This window comes from Tachysurus fulvidraco, chromosome 25 (genome assembly GCF_022655615.1).
Source record: "Tachysurus fulvidraco isolate hzauxx_2018 chromosome 25, HZAU_PFXX_2.0, whole genome shotgun sequence".
Classification (NCBI taxonomy): domain Eukaryota; kingdom Metazoa; phylum Chordata; class Actinopteri; order Siluriformes; family Bagridae; genus Tachysurus; species Tachysurus fulvidraco.
This window is the reverse complement of record NC_062542.1, coordinates 831,004-851,086: the sequence shown is the minus strand read 5'-3', so window position 1 is coordinate 851,086 and position 20,083 is coordinate 831,004. Positions and strand designations below refer to the sequence as shown.

The following is a 20,083-nucleotide window of genomic DNA, read 5'->3' as shown; positions in this document are numbered from 1 at the left end:
GAGTGATTAGAATAGTGATTTATTCTGGATTAAAAAAGTTTATCAACAAGTTATAAAGAAAACTAGTTAACTAACACTTATAAATGGCACTGTTGGTAAATACAGCATTAAAAGTTCATTAATATTGTTAATACTAGACTGTACTGGGATCATTTTCACAGATGTATCGATTTAACAATCGTCAGTAAAAAGATTTCCCAGCTTTCAGTCAGGACTGACCGAAACTATCATACTTAATAAATATAAATAGAAACAGGAGACAACATTTACACTCGAAAATCTGTGTTTAAGAACGAAAAAAACAACCTCTGTTTTTCATGATTTTCATGAAGCTCTCGCTTTGTGAAGAGGTGCTCTTATATCTTCTGTTTGTTCTGTCAGTGACAGATATAATGACATTGGAGATGAATGTCTATAATTCTATATTAAAGTGACTTACTAATAGTAAAGTAATTTACTAATTGATTCATTAATTATTCAATCATTTGATTAACTTTTTGACATAAAACATTTCTGTCTCATAAAACTTATAATTCCATATTTTTATTATATATTATATAACAAAATCCTTTAGCTTTTTGGTAGACATGAGGCTCTTAGTCCCCTGAGACTACGACTCACCAGCATTATTGTGACCTTAGCAACTCTTCTCATGAATAAATGAATGAATGAAGACCTTTCATCGGCTGTATGCTGACAACAGCGACACCTGCTGACCGGAATAGTTTCTGTTCTCGACACGTACGTTTTAAAACGGCGTATGGGGATGAACGTGCAAAATAAGCTCTAATGGACAGACGGGTTTCGTGTACTGGTGAGTTTTTATTTGTGGTGTAAAATTTGTCCAGTCTTCTTGAACTCTTCTCTCTGTTGTGGAAGAGCTCGCTACTGATCGAAAGGTCATAGGTTCGTGTCCCAGGTCCAAGAAGATGCCACTGTTGGGCCCCTGAGGACCTTAGTCCTTAATTGCTCAGTTGTATAAATTGAAAGAAAAATTTAAGGGGATAAAAGTGTCTGCCAAACGAAAAAAAAGAGCGACTTCATCATCCACACCGTTTTATTGATAAAATCAATCAAACACTGGATTTATCACATTTACTGCAGCCTGCCACTAGAGGGAGACATTCTGTAATAAATCTTTTGTTTGTAAAGACATGTGTGTGTGTGTGTTTTAGAGCTGTGAATAAATATGATGTACTTGTTTCCAACATATTAACATATTTTGTATAATAAACCTTATTTATATACAAAAATGCCTCATTTTTTAGTAAAAAAAAAACAACGAAATTTTGAATTATTTTCACTATAGAGGCACAAAAGTTGATGTACAATTACAGGCTGTGTATTTCAAAGGCAGGAGATTGTTTTGAAACCATTTTGACCATTTTTAATGTCAGCAAATAATAAAACCTGTTTTTCTCCAGGCCAAATTGACTTGAATTCTTATAAATCAAAAATTCTACAATGATCACCATTCTGTGTGTAATATCTATTTTGCCCACCTGATGTCATCTGATCAACCAACAACAGGCTACACACACATGCACACACGCACACACACACACACACACACACACACACACACACACACACACACACACACACATAGAGTCAAAAACGTGCCATAATTTCAAGTGAATAAAACTTCTTTTACACTCCTTATGTTTTTTTTATTATACTTAATTTATGAACCATAAACCTTATGAAATTATGCCATGTTTTTGAGTAAAATAAGCAGAAATGATTAAATATTATTTTGGATAACCACTGACTGATAAATGTCAAACATTACTCAGCATATCTCCAGGCCAAAGCTGACGGATGGAACTAAATTCATAAATAAGAGAGAAACAAATATGATTTGCAAAACACATGTATTTTATTTTTTAACTACTTTATAGAAATATGAATGTGTGTGTGTTAAACTTTTACAAATGTGTAGCCTTTGTCTTATCCAGAGGCAAACTGAAATGCAATGCCCAATTCTTTGAACAGTGTTTGACTGTGTGTGTGTGTGTGTGTGTGTGTGTGTGTGTGTGTGTGTGTGTGTGTGTGTGTGTGTGTGTGAGAGAGAGAGAGAGAGAGAGAGAAGCTTGTTGGTAGATTAGATTTTGCCCCCAGCTGGACAAATGCATATAACAAGTGTGAAATATTTACAAATGAGTAGCTTTTGTTTTTTCTGGACGCCTAATGAATTGCAAAGCCCAATTTGTGTGTGTGTGTGTGTGTGTGTGTGTGTGTGTGAGTGACATGTTCAGATAATATTAATATAATATTAATAATATAATAATATAAATGCTTTGGTGGAAGGTGCAGGCAGCCATGGTCTAGGGCCACCACCAGATGGAGACAAAGAGCAGCTTTGATGTAATTGGTGGTAACCTGCTCCACCTGGACCTGGATTATTTAAGGCCTTACAGCTCGTTCAGTCACTCAGTCTTGTGATCACTGTGTGAGGGTGAGACTCAGCCGTGTTGGTGAAGTGAAAACTCTGTTTTCCGTTTCAGAAAGGGAGGTATGTTAAACCTGGTGATGGCGAAGTGAAGCTTTCTTGAAGAAGTGAAGCTTTCAACCCAGTTGTATCGGAAAAAGGTTCATTACTCAAAGCTTTTCAAATCAGAGCTCGATGAGGACCTCTGCTGGTGAAAGTGCTATCACTGAATGTTCCACAACCAAACAACGTATTAATTTTAGAAGCAAAAATTAATGAATTGACAAATTAAGGAAAGATTAATAAATAAATGAATCAATATATTAAATACATGACCAAAGCATGTTCCATTGCATACGCATGTTAACTCCAAACAAAAATGTAATTAAGAGAACTTTTTGTATGGTGAATGTGGACATTTAGACTGTTTTTAAAAAAAAATCAAACTCATGAATGTTGAAGGTACATAAGTGCAGACACTTTTACACCATTATAAATGTGCCTTACAGACTACTGCACTGTAGGCCAGATGTATGCTTTGTGCTTAATGATGTTTTATTAACAATCAGCTGTCAGGTGTCCACCTGTCCAGCATGACTATATACACACACAGTCTTATTTGTAAATGTGAGCTCCTGAACTGGACATTGTAAGTGTTCTTGAATAAGTGACATGGATGATTTATTATTATTATTATTATGATTATTATGATTATGATTATTATTATTATTATAGTCCAGCTGCTGGGAGCAAATCACTGGAGCAAAAAACAGATTAAGGATAGACGTCTCAAAAGTATAAAGTGTGAACCATTTAAAAAAAGAAGCGGTGCACAAAAGTCTTTTCTTGCATTCCTATATTTTTTTAATTATTACTATCCAATAAATAAATATGTGAGCAAATATACGACATGAAATGTTACACTGAATCGTATAATTACACAATGATGAGTGAGATTTAAGTTATAAATATCGGCTTCACAGCAAAACCATATATGTCCACATTATTGGGAGAAATCAAATGACATTTCAAATCCCATATTTCAGAACGCGATCTTTTTGTAACAGGCTCCATTGACAACTCACAACAATAATCTCTCCTAAACTCGCTATAAGGTATTAGATTCCATGTAATATTCCAATACAGCACAGGAGGGCGCGCCGCCGCGTGTCGCGCACGAATTTAAACCTTTGAATCGGATAACGACGCAGTCACGTGGGTGTGTGTGAGAAACGAAGACCCGGACGTCATTGGTCACGTGATTTTACCAGAACGAATCAAGCTTCGATACAAAGCTTCAATGAAAATCGTTTCATTTTTTTTGACATCAAAACATCAATAACTCAGAGTCCGTTACCATAGTGACTTACGCTATCCTGCATTCTGTTTTTACCCCGCCTCGCTGACAGTCCATCACTCCAGCATTTGTGGTAAATCCTCTCTCTTTTCATCTGCTTTTCGTCTGCCACAACAAAACTAATCCGGTCTCCAAGCACCACCCTAAGCAGTGTAGTGGTAGGTTTCCCCTAGACCTGTGCGGCACCTTGTGTGGCTTTGCCTCAGTGATTAGGGCTCGCTTCACCTTGACTAGCACTCTTGCTGGGGACATTTCACTCCTGGATATTTGTTCTCCAGCAGGTTGGTCCTCTCCACACACCCTTATCAGGTTATATAACCTGGACCTGTAACCCAACCCTAGAACTTTGAGCCTACCCCTGGACCCTGAGCCCACTGAGCTTGTTTGTGCCTTTTCATGGCCTCGGGGATAGTTTGTTTTACTCTTACACCAGACCTCAAGCGTCTAGAACAATATCGCCATCCAGTGGTGGAACCCTGAACCTCGGGATAGTGTCCAATTTTTATTTTCTCTTTACTGAACATTTGTAATAAAGCATCTGTTTAATCAGGCTCCTCTGGGTGTGAATTCATGGGTGTGTTTTACATGATCTAAAAAAGAAGTAATCATATGATTTAGAACTTAAACACAAGTTTATTGTTCTGTAAGTGTAAAATAAGTGGTTTAACACAGAAGCTGGAAGTATTTACTCAATATGCCATGTGTACAGATAAGTGTGTGTTGGTTGCGTTGCAGGTTGTGTTTCGTTTTTTTTTTTGTATCAGTTTTATATTAACTAGAAACTTCATGAACATTTCAGTGCTAAATCAGTGCGTACTGCGTCCTGTTGAGTAGCAGCTCACTTCGAGCACAACATACAGGAGAAAGGAGGATAGACTTCTACTCTAATTTACATATAAAACATCAAACAACTGTATAAATCTTATAGTTCGAAAAAAATCTAGAAAATGATAGAATCTTATAGAAATCTAACAAAGTTATCGAAACTAGAAACGTAAACACAATAAACCGCCTATCATGAAATGAAGTGCATATTTTAAGGCAAAGAGGAAATTGACAAGATTTTAAGCTGAGCATGAGGTGTGAAACTGTGAACAGCTCACTGTCTTATACATTAGTGTAGATTGCAGAGTCATCCTCCTCCTTCTGTACGTTGGTGTAGTTTGCAGAATCATCCTTGTTCTTCTGCTCGATGTGGACACTCCTGTGATCACACACAAAAAGGTTTATGAAGGACAGATGATGTGAATTGCTGTTAAAATCACAATTACATGCTTTATGTGAGAAAGTATTTTTAAACTCTGTAGATTATATTGTATAAAACATGCTGACATTGACCTCCTTTTGTGAATCACAGCTCCTGTGATGACGACAATCACTCCGGTAGTCACACAAGCAATGACCAACATCAACAAACGTTCAGAATGTTCAGTGTCGTCATCTGTTTAATGCAGCGATGTTTAAAATGTCGATATTATCTGAACATGTCACTTGTTATAGATGTGTAAATGCACATCATGATGAAATTATTTCCATCAGTAATCATGTGAGACATTCAGGATTTTTGTGAGCAGATGGACTCACCCTCCACGTGAAGGCTGATGGTTTCAGATCCTGACGTCTCCCCGGTTCCCCAAGTGCAGGTGTAATTCCCAGAATCCCTCAGGGTTAGAGCAGGAAAGTGAAGAACGGGTCCTGATGTATATAAACTCTGGTTGTTCTTAGACCACACAAACTGTGAGGAAGTGTGTGTGCAGCTCACATCACACGTCAGATTTAAGGAGTCTCCTTGTTTAAGGGTTCCGTTTCCACTGAGTCTGATTAGTGACACCTTTAAATCTTTTTCAGAGAGCAGGAAAGACGCCACGTCAGTGACTCAGGACTGAGAGGGTGATGATAATTATAACAGTCAAGTACTAAAGTCTGAATCCAGCTCCATAAACTGTTTTGTACATCTTTGTTGACTAACTGCTTTAGGGGACGTACAGTAGATTAAATTAGAGCACTTTTAGACCAAACCGATTAAACAAACAAATCTTTCTCAAAATCATTATATTTACCTGTAACTTGTAGAGTCGCTCCGGGATAACCTGTCAATTTACCACGGGTCACATCAGTAATAAATCTGAATCTGTAAACTCCAGAATAACTGAACTGTACATTGTGGATTAATAAAGTACAGTCTGATTTGTCGTCTCCAGTGAAATCAAAGTCTGACTTGGTGTTTAATGAACTGTCGTAAACATACGGTGGGTTTTTACACAAATCTGTGTTTAAGTTCATCGAGCACCAAAGCTTTTGTATCACCTGATGACCTCGTGGATAATAATAACTACATTTAATGGAGACACTGAATCCTCTCACAGCACAGATCGGTTTATCAGGATATTTCACACCCCATTTACTGTCCTGAGTGAAAACACCTGTGTAGAAATAAATAGAAATTAAAAGAGAGTGATGAAGTTTTATATGTTGTGTGTGTATCTGTATACAGTGTTTAGATATACAAACACACAGACATTTAAAAGTTATTTAATATCTGTACAGTACTTTTTATCACATTTTTTACATTTTATAGGTTATAAAAATGGTCAGATGTTATAAGTTATAGAATGTTATAAAGAAACACGACGACTCATTTCTAATGATAGAGACACGACAGATCTGTGGTTTATGTACAAAATATACACACACAAACTCACACTTCTAGATCTAGAACTAGTTTGGATTTTACTCACTAATTTATCTTTTAGAGTAAAAAACAAACATGTTTGTTGAGTTCATATTCAGTTCTCTTCACTTTTATGTAGAAACTGGAACAAGCATCGGCTCAGTACATCCCACACTAACACTATTAACTTCCAACATAGAACACATTGTACATAATGACATGACACCTAAATATACTGTAATAGCTTCAATAAAACAAGAGGTAGTTCGGGGGATGTCGTAATGTAATGAGTAAGAGTGCAAAACTTAACAAGGTTTAAAACTCTTTCTAATCCACAGCCCTGTAGTGACATAATCTTGTTCAATTATCCTGAATGATGTGTTTAAAAGAAGCAAATTTATCATTTATTCTGTATATCAGGATCGTAACAGTGCACTCAGAGCCCAGGACCTGAGCAATTTAAATGGTTTTAATTATTTTACTAATGTTGTGTTTTATTTCTTATTAATGATCATGATATTGTAACTTACTTACTGCTAAATCAGAAATCTTTCATCAGATCAAAATGAAATGTTCACTAGCATTAGACTGTGTGTGTGTGTGTGTGTGTGTGTGTGTGTGTGTGTGTGTGTGTGTGTGTGTGTGTGTCTGCGTGTGTTTGTGTATCTGTGTTCGTGTGCATGTGTGTGTGTGTGTGTGTGTATGATCCAGTAAGTGAACCTACACACTATAACATCCATCAGCATATAATAAAAATCTGAAGAATAATTCTGTCTAAGAGTGAGATGATGTTTCATACCAGACAGCACGAGCAGAATCAGAACCAACTGCAGCATCTTCATCTCTTCTTCAGGAACAGCTTGAGATTTGAGAAGTATGAGCTGGAGCATGATAATTGAGAAGTAGAAGATGTTCCTGAAAGAAAAAGGGCAAAGTTTGCACTTAATATAGCTTTAAACCATAGAACAGGAAGATGATCGAAGTCCTCATGCAGTATTTATATCCACATACATACAGCGGTTAAAATTTTGAACACGTCAACATTTTTCCCACTAAATATGTTTCTGAGACATGAAATTTTCACCAGATGTTGGTAACAACTTAAATTATCTATACAAAGAAAACAAAACACATAAGTTATGTAATAAATTATGTACTAAAATGGAATGACGGAGAAAGGGAGTTGCAAAAAGCTTGGAAAGACAAGACACCAGCTGAAATCTATTAGTAATTAGAAACCAGACCTGCTGCTTGTCAGTGGACATTAACATCAGCTGGTTCAGTCCCAACTGATGCCCTATAAAAAAGGTGTCACACAACCAGACATTGACCCCAAACACACAGACAAGGAAACGCATTTGTTTTAATGATAATTGAACATTTAATAAAGATGCTAGAACAGTCCAGCATATCACCTGATCCAATAGAAAATCTATGGAAAGGTCTAAAGATCACAGTTTATAGAAGAACCCCAAATAACCTTCAAGAATTAAAGACTATTTATGTGGAAGAATGGGCCAAAATCATTTGAATTTATTTATTTATTTATTTATTTATTTATTTATTTATTTATTTATTTATTTTTGTATGTTTTGTTTTTGTAGTTTTGTTACTTGACTTGTTACCGACATCTGGTGAAAATTTAATGTCTCCAAAAATATATTTACTGAGAAAAATGGTGACCAATGTTGTTTAATACATATTTTATCTGCTGTACATAAGGACTTTTGTCCAAACCTTATATATCAGTCTTATCTTTATTTAAATATATATTTATTTTATGTAAATGCATCACAGGTTTAAATTTGGACACATTCATTTATAAAAGATTTAAAAGTCTGTGGGGACAAAATGCTGAGTGAGCTGCAGCACATCTTCCTCTTATAAACGGTTCTTGTGGTGTTCTAGATATATTTTGGTCAATTTCTTCATTTCAGAAACAGCTTTCAGTGCTCAGCATCGAGTCAATGATCTCAGTGTGTATATTTAAAGCCATTAGTGAGTGTGTGAAGTTGTTCCTGAAAACGAGATGAAGACAGTGCACATGGTTCTGATTCTGCTCGTGTTGTCTGTATGAAACAGTCACGTGGGTGTGTGTGAGAAACGAAGCTTCGGACGTCATTGGTCACGTGATTTTACCAGAACGAATCAAGCTTCAATACAAAGCTTCAATGAAAATCGGTTAAATTTTTTGACTCACGCCTCGGAGCTTCGGTGTCACCGGTAACATCACAAACTCAGAGTCTGTTACCATAGTAACTTACTCTGTGAACCTAACCTGGTCAGGAGCAGGTTTTCTTCTGTAAACTCAGAGTTTCTTTCGGTCTCCTCCCTTTATTTAAAGAGGAAGCGATGTTTAAACACATCATTCATTGCACACATTTCAGTAGAGAGTTTCTAAGGGAATGAAATGTCCTTTTATGGACGATCCTGTTTACGAAGAGGGTTTATTAATTCGTAGGGAGTTCATTTATATAGGGACAGGATTTTGAGGCCTAGAGTGGATTTTTGGTCAAATCCCTATGCATTTTATTTGAGCGGTCAACAATTATCTTCACAGTCAATAAAATACATCCATAATCTCATCCATCCTTGCATCAGAAACATCAGCCATCACGGCCGTGCTCTGACATCCGAGCAGATGCTTTGCTTTGCCTTACGTTTTTGTGCAAATGGTAGTTTTGTGTATAACGTCGGGGATGCAGAACATATTAGTAAGGCTACTGTTTGCAGAGTGTTCAGGAAAGTGTGTCTCACTCTTAAGCGCTTTCTGACAATTTTTGTGGTGTTTCCTGATAAAATAAAATACTGTTCTTCTGGTAAAACTAAAACAGTCTAGCAAGCCAGAAGAAGAGGAAGAAGAAAAGGTAGAATAACTACAGGGTTCCTACTTGCCCTTGGTGCTTGGACCCCTAATTACAATGAAGAAATCACATGAATTTAGACTTAATTAGAGAATCAATTCCTTTGTAATAAATATAACACTGTCTCTATTGGGGACGATAATGTCACAGCCCGACTAAGCAACGTCTGGGACGATTTATAACTGGACAGCTGACTGGCACTCAGTTTGGTTTATCAACTTAAGCCATGTGTATAACTCTTATTCCTTTCTTATTTACATTTACATTTACATTTATGGCATTTAGCAGACACCCTTATCCAGAGTGACTTACAACTGAGCAACTGAGGGTTAAGGGCCTTGCTCAGGGGCCCAGCAGTGGCAGCTTGGTGGACCAGGGGTTCGAACCCATGACCTTCCGATCAGTAACCCAACACCTTAGCCACTGAGCTACCACATCCCACATTTCTTATAGCACCCCACCACCACCACCCCCCTACCTCTTTATCAATAAAAAGAAATGACAAAAATGTAAGAATTTAAATGCCCTTCTTAGGATGTGTACAGCAAATAAATGTCCTGAGATATTAACAAGTCTTAAATCCTAAAGAATTACATGCATTGGGAAAATGTATGATGAGGTTTTATTATGATGTCTAAATAAAACTCCTCTGCACTGGAGATGAATAAGGTGTGAAAACATCATCACTTTGTGGTGTCTTTCCAACACACATACATTTAAAAATATAAGCGAGTCTGTTGAGGAAACGATGAATGTTTCTAGCTGTGATGGCGTCAGTGAGAACAGGAGCTAAAGTCATGTCACAGATGTTCAAGAGCAATAGAACGTAATTATAAACTTTTAATAAAGTGTTCATGTTCTTTAATAATGAAAACTGGCTGATTGTGGTGGTGTAAGATGGTGTAAGCCCATGTGGTGGGCTTTTGCATTCGTCTATGTTTGAGTTCCTCAAGCACCAAAAATTTTGTTTCACACAATGTAGCATAGAAGATTCTGCCAGGTCTGTCACAGTGGGTACTGGATGATGTGGGAAAGGGCTACAGAATCCAGTTTGTGTCTCTTCCTTCTCCTTTCAGGTTGTGCTGCCACTTTTTTTGGCACAGACCAAACCTTGTACCTCCAGGAGGAACTTTTCTTGCATCTGAGGAAGGAAGCATAGAACGTATTCCCCTTCCAGGTTGAGCCTCTGGCTTCACAGCTGGCATTTCCTGGTTGTCAAGAAAGACGAAGGCTGCATCCAGTTTTGGACCTTTGTGTTCTGAATTGCATGTTAGAAGTTCGAGCTAACATTCACAGTCATTGTGTCACAGATCAGGTCCAAGGACTAGTTTTTCAACGATATTCCTTCAGGGCTAACATTGCTGTAAGTCTCATGCCTGTTCTCTGTTCTCTCACTTTCTGCATGGTGCCAGTCAGCTGAGTCTGTCCTGCAGTCCGCATCTCCCCTCCTGTGGTCCTGGAAGAGCTGGTCTAAGCCTTGTTTGAGCCAGTGAAGTCAGCCTCTGAGGAGTTTCTGACCCTGGAAACAGCTCTGCAATTAGCTGGTCATTTGTTCTTTCTGCAGGTCTTATGCCTTCTGCCCCACAAGTCAGGAGATTCTGCGCCTGCTGTGCCGGGTTCTGGTTCTCAGAATTTGCGTCCATCACTCCAGCATGTGGGGTAAATCCCCTCTCTTTTGTCTGCTTTTGCGGTCGCAACAAAAGCAATCCGGTCTCCAAGCAGCACCTTATGCAGTGTAGTGGTAGGTTTCCCCTAGACCTATGCAGCACGCTGTGTGGCTTCACCTCAGGGATTAGGGCTCACTTCATTATGTACATCGCTTTGTCCAGCACTCTTAATGGGGACATTTTCCTCTTGGATATATATGTTCTGTGGCAGGTTGGTCCTCTCTGCAAATCCGTTCAGTTTATATAACCTGGAACCCACCCCAACTGGTCTCTCAGCGCGAGTGACAGCATCTTTTCGACGAGAAGCTTGGGTTCGGGGGAACCTGACTGCCCTGCCGGAACGTTCGCAGCTGGCTATACATGTGGGAGAGGTGGCGGGTCGTGTGACTGGCAGCTCTTTCCGTGGAGGACATTCTACTTATTCCGAACCATGATAACAGGTTTTCTGCTGATTGGATTAGGCATTGCCCTGGTTTATCGAGAAATTCAGAACAAATGGATCGATTCGGAGACCAGAATGGACTGAGTGTAGTCGTGTAAATTGGAATGCGTCTACTCGCCCCAAGACCAAACAATCCCAATCTTATCTGCGTTCGGCTCCCCTCAACTAGCACTGGATTAGCCAAGGCCCGCTGTTGGAACAACAACTCCCCCAGAAGAGCATTGCAGTGAGACTCTTTTGCGTCCCCGTCCCCCCCCACTTACAAAGACACCTACTGATTGTTGACTCTGTCTAGGACCTGATCAAGGCTGACCCCATGGCAATTTGCTGTGTATCGCTATGACAATCTTGCGGACTGAGGCACCTAGATTTGATGCCGGGAGCAGCGATTCTCCAGGTCTACACATACAAGAACTTTTACATACACACACACACACACACACACACACACACACACACACACACATATAAAGATATGCATTCACCCCCACCACCCCATCCCACGCATTTGCCGCATTCTACCGCCAGTCTGACAAGCGGTTCTGTGACCAGCGCCAAGAATGGCTGCAGGACCGGATGGCTGCTTTCCTGTGCTGGGTTACCTCCACCCCCCACTGCCCTCCCCTGTTGCAAGTCGTGTGGTTTTATGGCATACTGATTATGTGCTTATGTTACTGAGGTGTTTTTCCTGTTCCCCTCCTTCATGTTATGCTGTATTTTGTCCTCAATATCCTTACGTCCTCACGTCCCCCCCTGTTTTTCTGTTCTGTCCCCCCCTTGTCATATTCTATGTATTGTATGTATGGGCAGGTTGATGGCTAATTTTGCCGGTACCTGTGACCAGTGACAATAAAGGCTACTACTACTACAGTTTCATTTAGGTGGATGATCACTGTTGGTGCTTGAGGTCTTTAAATGTCTGTCACATGATATCGACCTCTCTCGACTTTATACATTATCATATCTACTGCAGAGATGTGGAACGTCTCCATATTAATGTGCCTTTGGAAAGGGAGATCGTAATCAAAATCATGTCTGATGGTCAAATCTCCAGATAATTTGTCTGTACACTTTACTTCTGGGTCAAAACAGATGTATAAGAACATGTGTGTGTGTTCAGAAGACTTCAACTTCCTTTTTTAACAGTTTGACACCCATGCTGTGAGATTGTAGATATTTTGGGTGTATTGCTTTAGTCCACTAAGTACTGTTATTTCTCATACACTGAAGAAGAGATGAAGATGCTGCAGTTGGTTCTGATTCTGCTCGTACTGTCTGGTATGAAACATCATCTCACTCTTAGACAGAATTATTCTTCAGACTTTTATTATATGCTGATGGATGTTATAGTGTGTAGGTTCACTTACTGAATCATACACACACACACACACACACATACACACACACACACACACACACACACACACACACACACATACACACACACACATACACACACAGACAGACACAGACACACACACATACACACACACACACTCTAATGCTAGTGAACATTTCATTTTGATCTGATGAAAGATTTCTGATTTAGCAGTAAGTAAGTTACAATATCATGATCATTAATAAGAAATAAAACACAACTTTAGTAAAATAATTAAAACCATTTAAATTGCTCAGGTCCTGGGCTCTGAGTGCACTGTTACGATCCTGATATACAGAATAAATGCTAAATTTGCTTCTTTTAAACACATCATTCAGGATAATTGAACAAGATTATGTCACTACAGGGCTGTGGATTAGAAAGAGTTTTAAACCTTGTTAAGTTTTGCACTCTTACTCATTACATTACGACATCCCCCGAACTACCTCTTGTTTTATTGAAGCTATTACATATTTAGTATATTTAGGTGTCATGTCATTATGTACAATGTGTTCTATGTTGGAAGTTAATAGTGTTAGTGTGGGATGTACTGAGCCGATGCTTGTTCCAGTTTCTACATAAAAGTGAAGAGAACTGAATATGAACTCAACAAACATGTTTGTTTTTTACTCTAAAAGATAAATTAGTGAGTAAAATCCAAACTAGTTCTAGATCTAGAAGTGTGAGTTTGTGTGTGTATATTGTGTACATAAACCACAGGTCTGTCGTGTCTCTATCATTAGAAATGAGTCGTCGTGTTTCTTTATAACATTCTATAACTTATAACTGATCATTTTTATAACCTATAAAATGTAAAAAATGTGGTAAAAAGTACTGTACAGATATTAAATATTTTTTAAATGTCTGTGTGTTTATATATCTAAACACTGTGTACAGATACACAAACAACATATAAAACTTCATCACTCTCTTTTAATCTCTATTTATTTCTACACAGGTGTTTTCACTCAGGACAGTAAATGGGATGTGAAATATCCTGATAAACCGATCTGTGCTGTGAGAGGATTCAGCGTCTCCATTCACTGTAGTTATTCTTATCCACAACAGTTGTATCGTGTGGTACAAAAGCTTTGGTGCTCGATGAACTCAAACACAGACCGATGTTTAAAGCCACCGTATGTTTATGACAGCTCATTAAACACCAAGTCAGACTTTAAGTTCACTGGAGACGACAAATCAGACTGTACTTTATTAATCCACAATGTACAGTTCAATTTTCCTGGAGTTTACAGATTAAGATTTATTACTAATGTGACCGGTGGTAAATGGACAGGTGAACCTGGAGCGACTCCACAAGTTACAGGTAAAATGTATAAAATTAATTAAAGATCCAAATGATTTATTATCTGCATCATTTTCGTTCCTCAACAAAAGGAATAAAGTAAATTATTTTGTGGACATTTTTCTCTAAGTGAAGTGTGAAAGTAAATTTGAGTCTAGTTTTAATTTGATGAAGAAATCTCATGTAGCTGATGTTTATTATTAAATAACTAGATTTTTATCTGTGTGAGAAATCCTGAGTCACTGACGTGGCGTCTTTCCTGCTCTCTGAAAAAGATTTAAAGGTGTCACTAATCAGACTCAGTGGAAACGGAACCCTTAAACAAGGAGACTCCTTAAATCTGACGTGTGATGTGAACTGCACAAACACTTCCTCACAGTTTGTGTGGTCTAAGAACAACCAGAGTTTAAATACATCAGGACCCGTTCTTCACTTTCCTGCTCTAACCCTGAGGGATTCTGGGGATTACACCTGCACTTGGGGAACCGGTGAGACGTCAGGATCTGAAACCATCAGCCTTCACGTGGAGGGTGAGTCCATCTGCTTACAACAATCCTGAATGTCTCACATGATTACTGATGGAAATAATTTCATCATGATGTGCATTTACACGTCTATAACAAGTGAATATCATTAGATTTAACAGAAAATCCTGAACACCAGCCAGTCTGGGTCATTGTTTTGGTGATCATCGGAGTGAGTGTCTTCGTCTCAGTCGTCTCAGGAGCTGTGATTCACAACAGGGGGTAAAACTCATCATGGCTCCATACATTGCAATCTACACAGCAATATTTAACATGTACAGTATTGTTCCTTACTCTGTTTAAGTCAGATGTATGAGGTCACAGGGTGAATCCTGGAGCACGTCCATGTGCACTGTGTGTTTTCTGTTTCTGTTAGGAGGAAATTTACAGCTCCAGAAGAAAACGTGGGGAAAAATGGAGAGAAAACACGAGTAAGACCTTCTCAAAGATCTGTGTCTTTAAGCGGACCTTTAAAAAGCGTAAAGTGTTGGTGATTTTCCCACGTTGTTGTACTTTAATTCTGATGCGTTGTGTTTTTACAGACAAAGCCACAGTTCAGCTCTCAGGTTTCTCATGTTGTTGAGGAAGAAATGTTGAACAATGAGGAAGTGATTTACTCGTCTGTCCAGTTAAAAACAACCAAAAGGTAAAAAAATATTAGAAAGTATAGAAAGGAGCTTGTTTTTAAAATAGAGTTAAATATGTTGTGAAAATCTGATATTTATTAGAGGTATGATGATGTAAATTCACTATCATGATAAATGATGCCACAATGTGAAATAAATTCTGAAATATGATGCATCTCTTTCTTATTTTTATTAAATAAACTTTTCCGAGTTTAAAATGAATTGCCGAGTTTTATAAAACGAAGCAGTTTGTGTGTAAACCTGTAGATCATGATACGTATAGTGTAGGATAAAGAAGTCTTTAAGAATGGCATTATGATATTTCACTCTAATGGAGAATGTAGAAATGTATAAACCTACACTAATGTATAAACCTACACTTGCTGTTATAGCATTTTTATCAAAAGCAGCGTCTTGTAGTTCATCTTACACCACCACAATCGGCCAGTTTTCATTATTAAAGAACATGAACACTTTATTAAAAGTTTATAATTCCGTTCTATTGCTCTTGAACATCTGTGACATGACTTTTGTTCCTGTTCTCGAAATCACAGCTAGAAACATTCATCGTTTCCTCAACAGACTCGCTTATATTTTTAAATGTCTGTGTGTTGGAAAGAGACCACAAAGTGTAGCATAAAGCAGACCAACATACAGGGTGTGTGGTTTATAAACAGGCTTGTGTGTAATTTCAGGTGTGACCACACGGAGCAGCAGAAGGACGATTCTGTTATCTACAGCAGTGTGAAAATGACCTGATGATGTTTTCACACCTCATTCAACTCCAGTGCAGATGAGTTTTATTTAGACATTATCATAAAACCTCATCATACATTTTCCCAATGCATGTAATTCTTTAGGATTTAAGACTTGTTAATATCACAGGACATTTATTTGCTGTACACATCCTGTAAAGGACATTTAAACTCTTACATTTTTGTCATTTCTTTTTTTTTGTTCATTACATTTTATTGATGAAGGCGGGGGGGGGTGTCTTATAACAAAAGGAATAAGAGTTACACAAATGGCTTCAATTGACAAACCAAACTGAGTATTTCATTAAATCTTAAACAAAATATATAGCAGCTGTCCAGTTATAAATCGTCCCAGACGTTGCTTAACAAGTCGGGCTGTGACAGTATCGTCCCCAATAGAGACAGTGTTATATTTATTACAACGGAATTGATTCTCTAATTCGTGTGATTTCTTCATTGTAATTAGGGGTCCAAGCACCAAGGGCAAGTAGGAACCCTGTAGTTATTCTACCTTTTCTTCTTCCTCTTCTTCTGGCTTGCTAGACTGCTTTAGTTTTCTATGTGGAGATGGATTTAACTGCTCTAGGATTTTAGACCCTTCTGAATCCATCGTGTCATGAATCTTTTACAAACAGGAGGTAAAGTATTGTATATCCTGTAAATGACATGTTGGTAAAGAGCTTTTTCATCAGCACAGGTACATCCTGACTGTTTAGATTGTACTGTATATACGCCCGCTAGTCATGTGACCTTCTAATGTTCAAGCATTTTATTAAATATATGACTTTATATAACTTTGATTTAATGTTTTTATAAATATATGACGTGTATAAGAGATATAAGATACATGCTGAGTGCTTTACCTTTTTTCCTAATAAATACTTATTTTAAGAATAAAACAAAAGTTGTTTCTTCTTTATCTCTGTATTTACTGTAATGTAGATGCTGTGTGATGTTTTTTGCTCCAGGTGGTTAGTTCTCTTTAGATATTTTAACAATTATTTAACACAACAGTGATGATAACGATCAGTCTCACTGCTATGCTAATATATTTGTCTGCTATTTGTTTAAATCATGTTGAAACATAAAAAGAAATATAGTGTACAGGAAAATAGTTCAAAAAAATAAATGATTAGAGACACGTTTCAGCGAGCTTAGAGTTCCTTACTCCAGTGGAGCTGAGAGAGCTATGCTAAGCTAAGCTAAAGTTAGCATTGCCGAGTCTGTGGTAATTACCTGGTGGAGAGCCGAACGGGAGGACAGACGGTGTTGCCGCCAGACATTCAGCACTCAGACATTCAGAAGTGAAATTCTGTGTGCACATCTCCATTGCTCCTTAGACCGTGAGGACAAGAGATTTATTCAGACTGGTAGGATTATCCAATATATTTCCCACAGGATTTGAGCTCCAACGCGCGCCGACGATCTTTAATCTAAATCACGTATAAAACACTAAGAGTTTCCTCTGACTCGAGGTTAAAACTTTTTATCAAAAACATTCCTTTATATCTACTGGGTAATCCTATGTTAATATTTTTCCATTTAATTAATACAAAAAACCTAAAATACATTTATTGTGTGTATCTTTTCTCCATTGTAAACAGAGCATTAGAATGAATAATTACAAGTTAACTGGTAACTTAAGCTGCATATTTTGAGTTATTTGATTATTACTGTATGACGTCTCGGAAGCTTCTAAATAAATGTTTAAATGTGAGAGTCAGACTTAACCCTAGACATAGTTTTTATACCACAGAAAGTCTCTTGAGCCATAGTGTTAGTGTTAATTGGAAACTGAAGGGGTTCTATATCAAATAGTTATTCCCTTAATATAAAGAACCTGGTGGTGATAAGGTTACACTAAGCTTAGCTTAGATTGGCCTAATGCAAGTTTACATTTACATTTACAGCATTTGGCAGACGCCCTTATCCAGAGCGACATACATAAGTGCTTAAATCTCTAACATTGAATACATTATTGCTGGTTCACTAGGTTACATACTTAACCTCTTCAGGACCTCGCCCCTTTTTGCAGAAACTAGTTTCAGATTGATTCTAAGCCTTACTAGCACAAAGTTACAGAGGCTAGAATGGAAGGTTTTCATTTCCGCCTGGGTTGTTTACCTGATAAACTGATTAATCTTATTTTTCTGGAACATGTTAGGGACCAAATAACAACTAAGGGTCATAGCCACATGTCTTGGCTTTTAACCAAAAAAAATTTCAAGTCAAAAGACCCAAAAATGGCTTCAATAAAAATATCTTTCTACGGTCATGGTCATCTGGTGCAGCATTTTTGTGTACTTTTTTACTGTATAACTTTGAATTAATAGACTGCATGCTCAGTTTAAAAGGCCTAAAACATACAGGGCCTCTCTGTCTACAAGTCTGCTGTGAAAACAGGCCTGTAACTTGACACGCTGAGCTGTGAAAGTGACAAAAGGTCAAGGATTACGCAAGAATTCTTCTGCGCAGCTTTTTCACGCAGATCCAGGGAGCAAAGAGGGGGGGTGCAGCATATCGTTGGAATCGTCTGCTTATTGGCTAAAGAGCTGTATAGGTCCCGGACCATTTCATTGCTATTGGAAGGAGTAATTGTCAGTCAAATGCGGGTTCCCAAAAATGATGTCATGACATCATTGGCTTCCCAGCCGTCTATCTCTGCAATACAAGCACCGATTGGCTCAAGTGAAAGCTTGTTTGATTCGTTAGGTCCTGGGCTATAAATATGATGTAAATTTAGAATTTTTGAATACCCCATTGAGAAGTTAGAGCAGCAAAACAAGATGATGGCGCACTACTGTTTCCAGTTTTCGGAACACAAACGGAATATTTGCGGCGCGACCAAAGCGTTTTGGATTAAAAGGCTTACAGATTCCAGTTCCTTGAGAGTATAATATTGAGAGTATAAACTTTACTAGGTAAATAGGTTTTTTCGTGTTTTTAGAGGATTTGATGCTTTAAAGATGAAATGAAGCTTGTTTCTGGGTCATCCCCTAGTGGTCACTTTGACTTCCGTGCCCATGTAAGAGTTTAAGATACCATGAGTTTAAAACATTTGTTCAAAGTTACAATGAAAAAGTGTCAAAGGCTTTTTTTTTGTATTGTTTTTTTTTATAATGCAAAAGATAAGGAAAGAAGTGCTAGTTGAAGTATTTCCTGAATAAGTAGGTCTTCAATCGCCGCTTGAAAATAGCCAGTGACTCAGCTGTCTGGACCTCTAGGGGACGTTCATTCCACCACCTTGGTGCCAGAACAGAGAAGAGTCTAGTAGTATACTTGCCTCTTACCCTGAGAGATGGTGGAACCAGTCGAGCAGTGCTGGTAGATCAGAGGTTGCGGGGTGCAGTGCAAGGAATGATGAGGGTTTTGAGGTAAGAGGGAGCTGGTCCATTTTTGGCTTTGTAGGCCAGCATCAGTGTTTTGAATCAGATGCGTGCAGCTACCGGAAGCCCGTGGAGGGATCGCAGCAGCGGGGTGGTATGCGAGAACTTTGGCAGGTTGAAAACAAGCCGGGTAGCTGCATTTTGGATCATTTGCCGAGGACAGATTGCGTTCATAGGTAGACCTGCCAGCAGTGCATCGCAGTAATCCAGTCTAGAAATGACAAGAGACTGAACAAGTACCTGAGCAGTCTGTGTGGACAAAAATGGCCGAATCCTTCTAATGTTGTAGAGAAGAAACCGACATGAGCGAGTCACATTAGCAACATGAGAGGAAAAGGACAGTTGATTGTCCATGATTACCCCAAGGTTGTGGTCTGTGGCTGAAGGGGAGATCAGATCGTTGTGCAAGGATATATCATGACCTGGGGATGAATCACCTGGGATGAACAGCAGTTCAGTTTTGCTAGGATTGAGCTTTAACTGATGAGCATTCATCCATGATGAAATTTCTGCCAGACATGCTGAGATCCAGTCAGAAGCTGTGGCATCTGAGGGTGAGAAAGAGAAGATAAGTTGTGTATCATCAGCATAGCAGTGGTAAGAGAACCCATGTGATGAAATAACTTATTATAAGTATACAGGGAGAAAAGAAGAGGACCAAGTACTGAGCCCTGTGGGA

The 20,083-nt window shown here is 38.2% G+C and overlaps 1 protein-coding gene across 3 annotated transcripts in view; it reads right to left on the bottom strand.

Moving 5' to 3' along the window:
* Positions 1-7,364, bottom strand: part of LOC113658033 (myeloid cell surface antigen CD33-like) — a 16,368-nt gene extending 9,004 nt beyond the window's left edge. For 2 of the 3 annotated variants that reach the window (XM_047808600.1, XM_047808601.1), the window contains exons 1-3: positions 7,259-7,364; positions 5,849-6,211; positions 5,373-5,627 (exon numbers count right to left, since the gene is read on the bottom strand). In XM_047808600.1, the coding sequence (XP_047664556.1) occupies positions 5,373-5,627; positions 5,849-6,211; positions 7,259-7,349 (709 nt within the window). In that variant the 5' untranslated portion in view covers positions 7,350-7,364. Of the gene's footprint in view, positions 1-4,473; positions 5,230-5,372; positions 5,628-5,848; positions 6,212-7,258 lie in introns of those variants that run through there. The other variant, XM_047808599.1, reaches the window with a different exon arrangement.
* Positions 7,365-20,083: the final 12,719 nt, after the last annotated feature.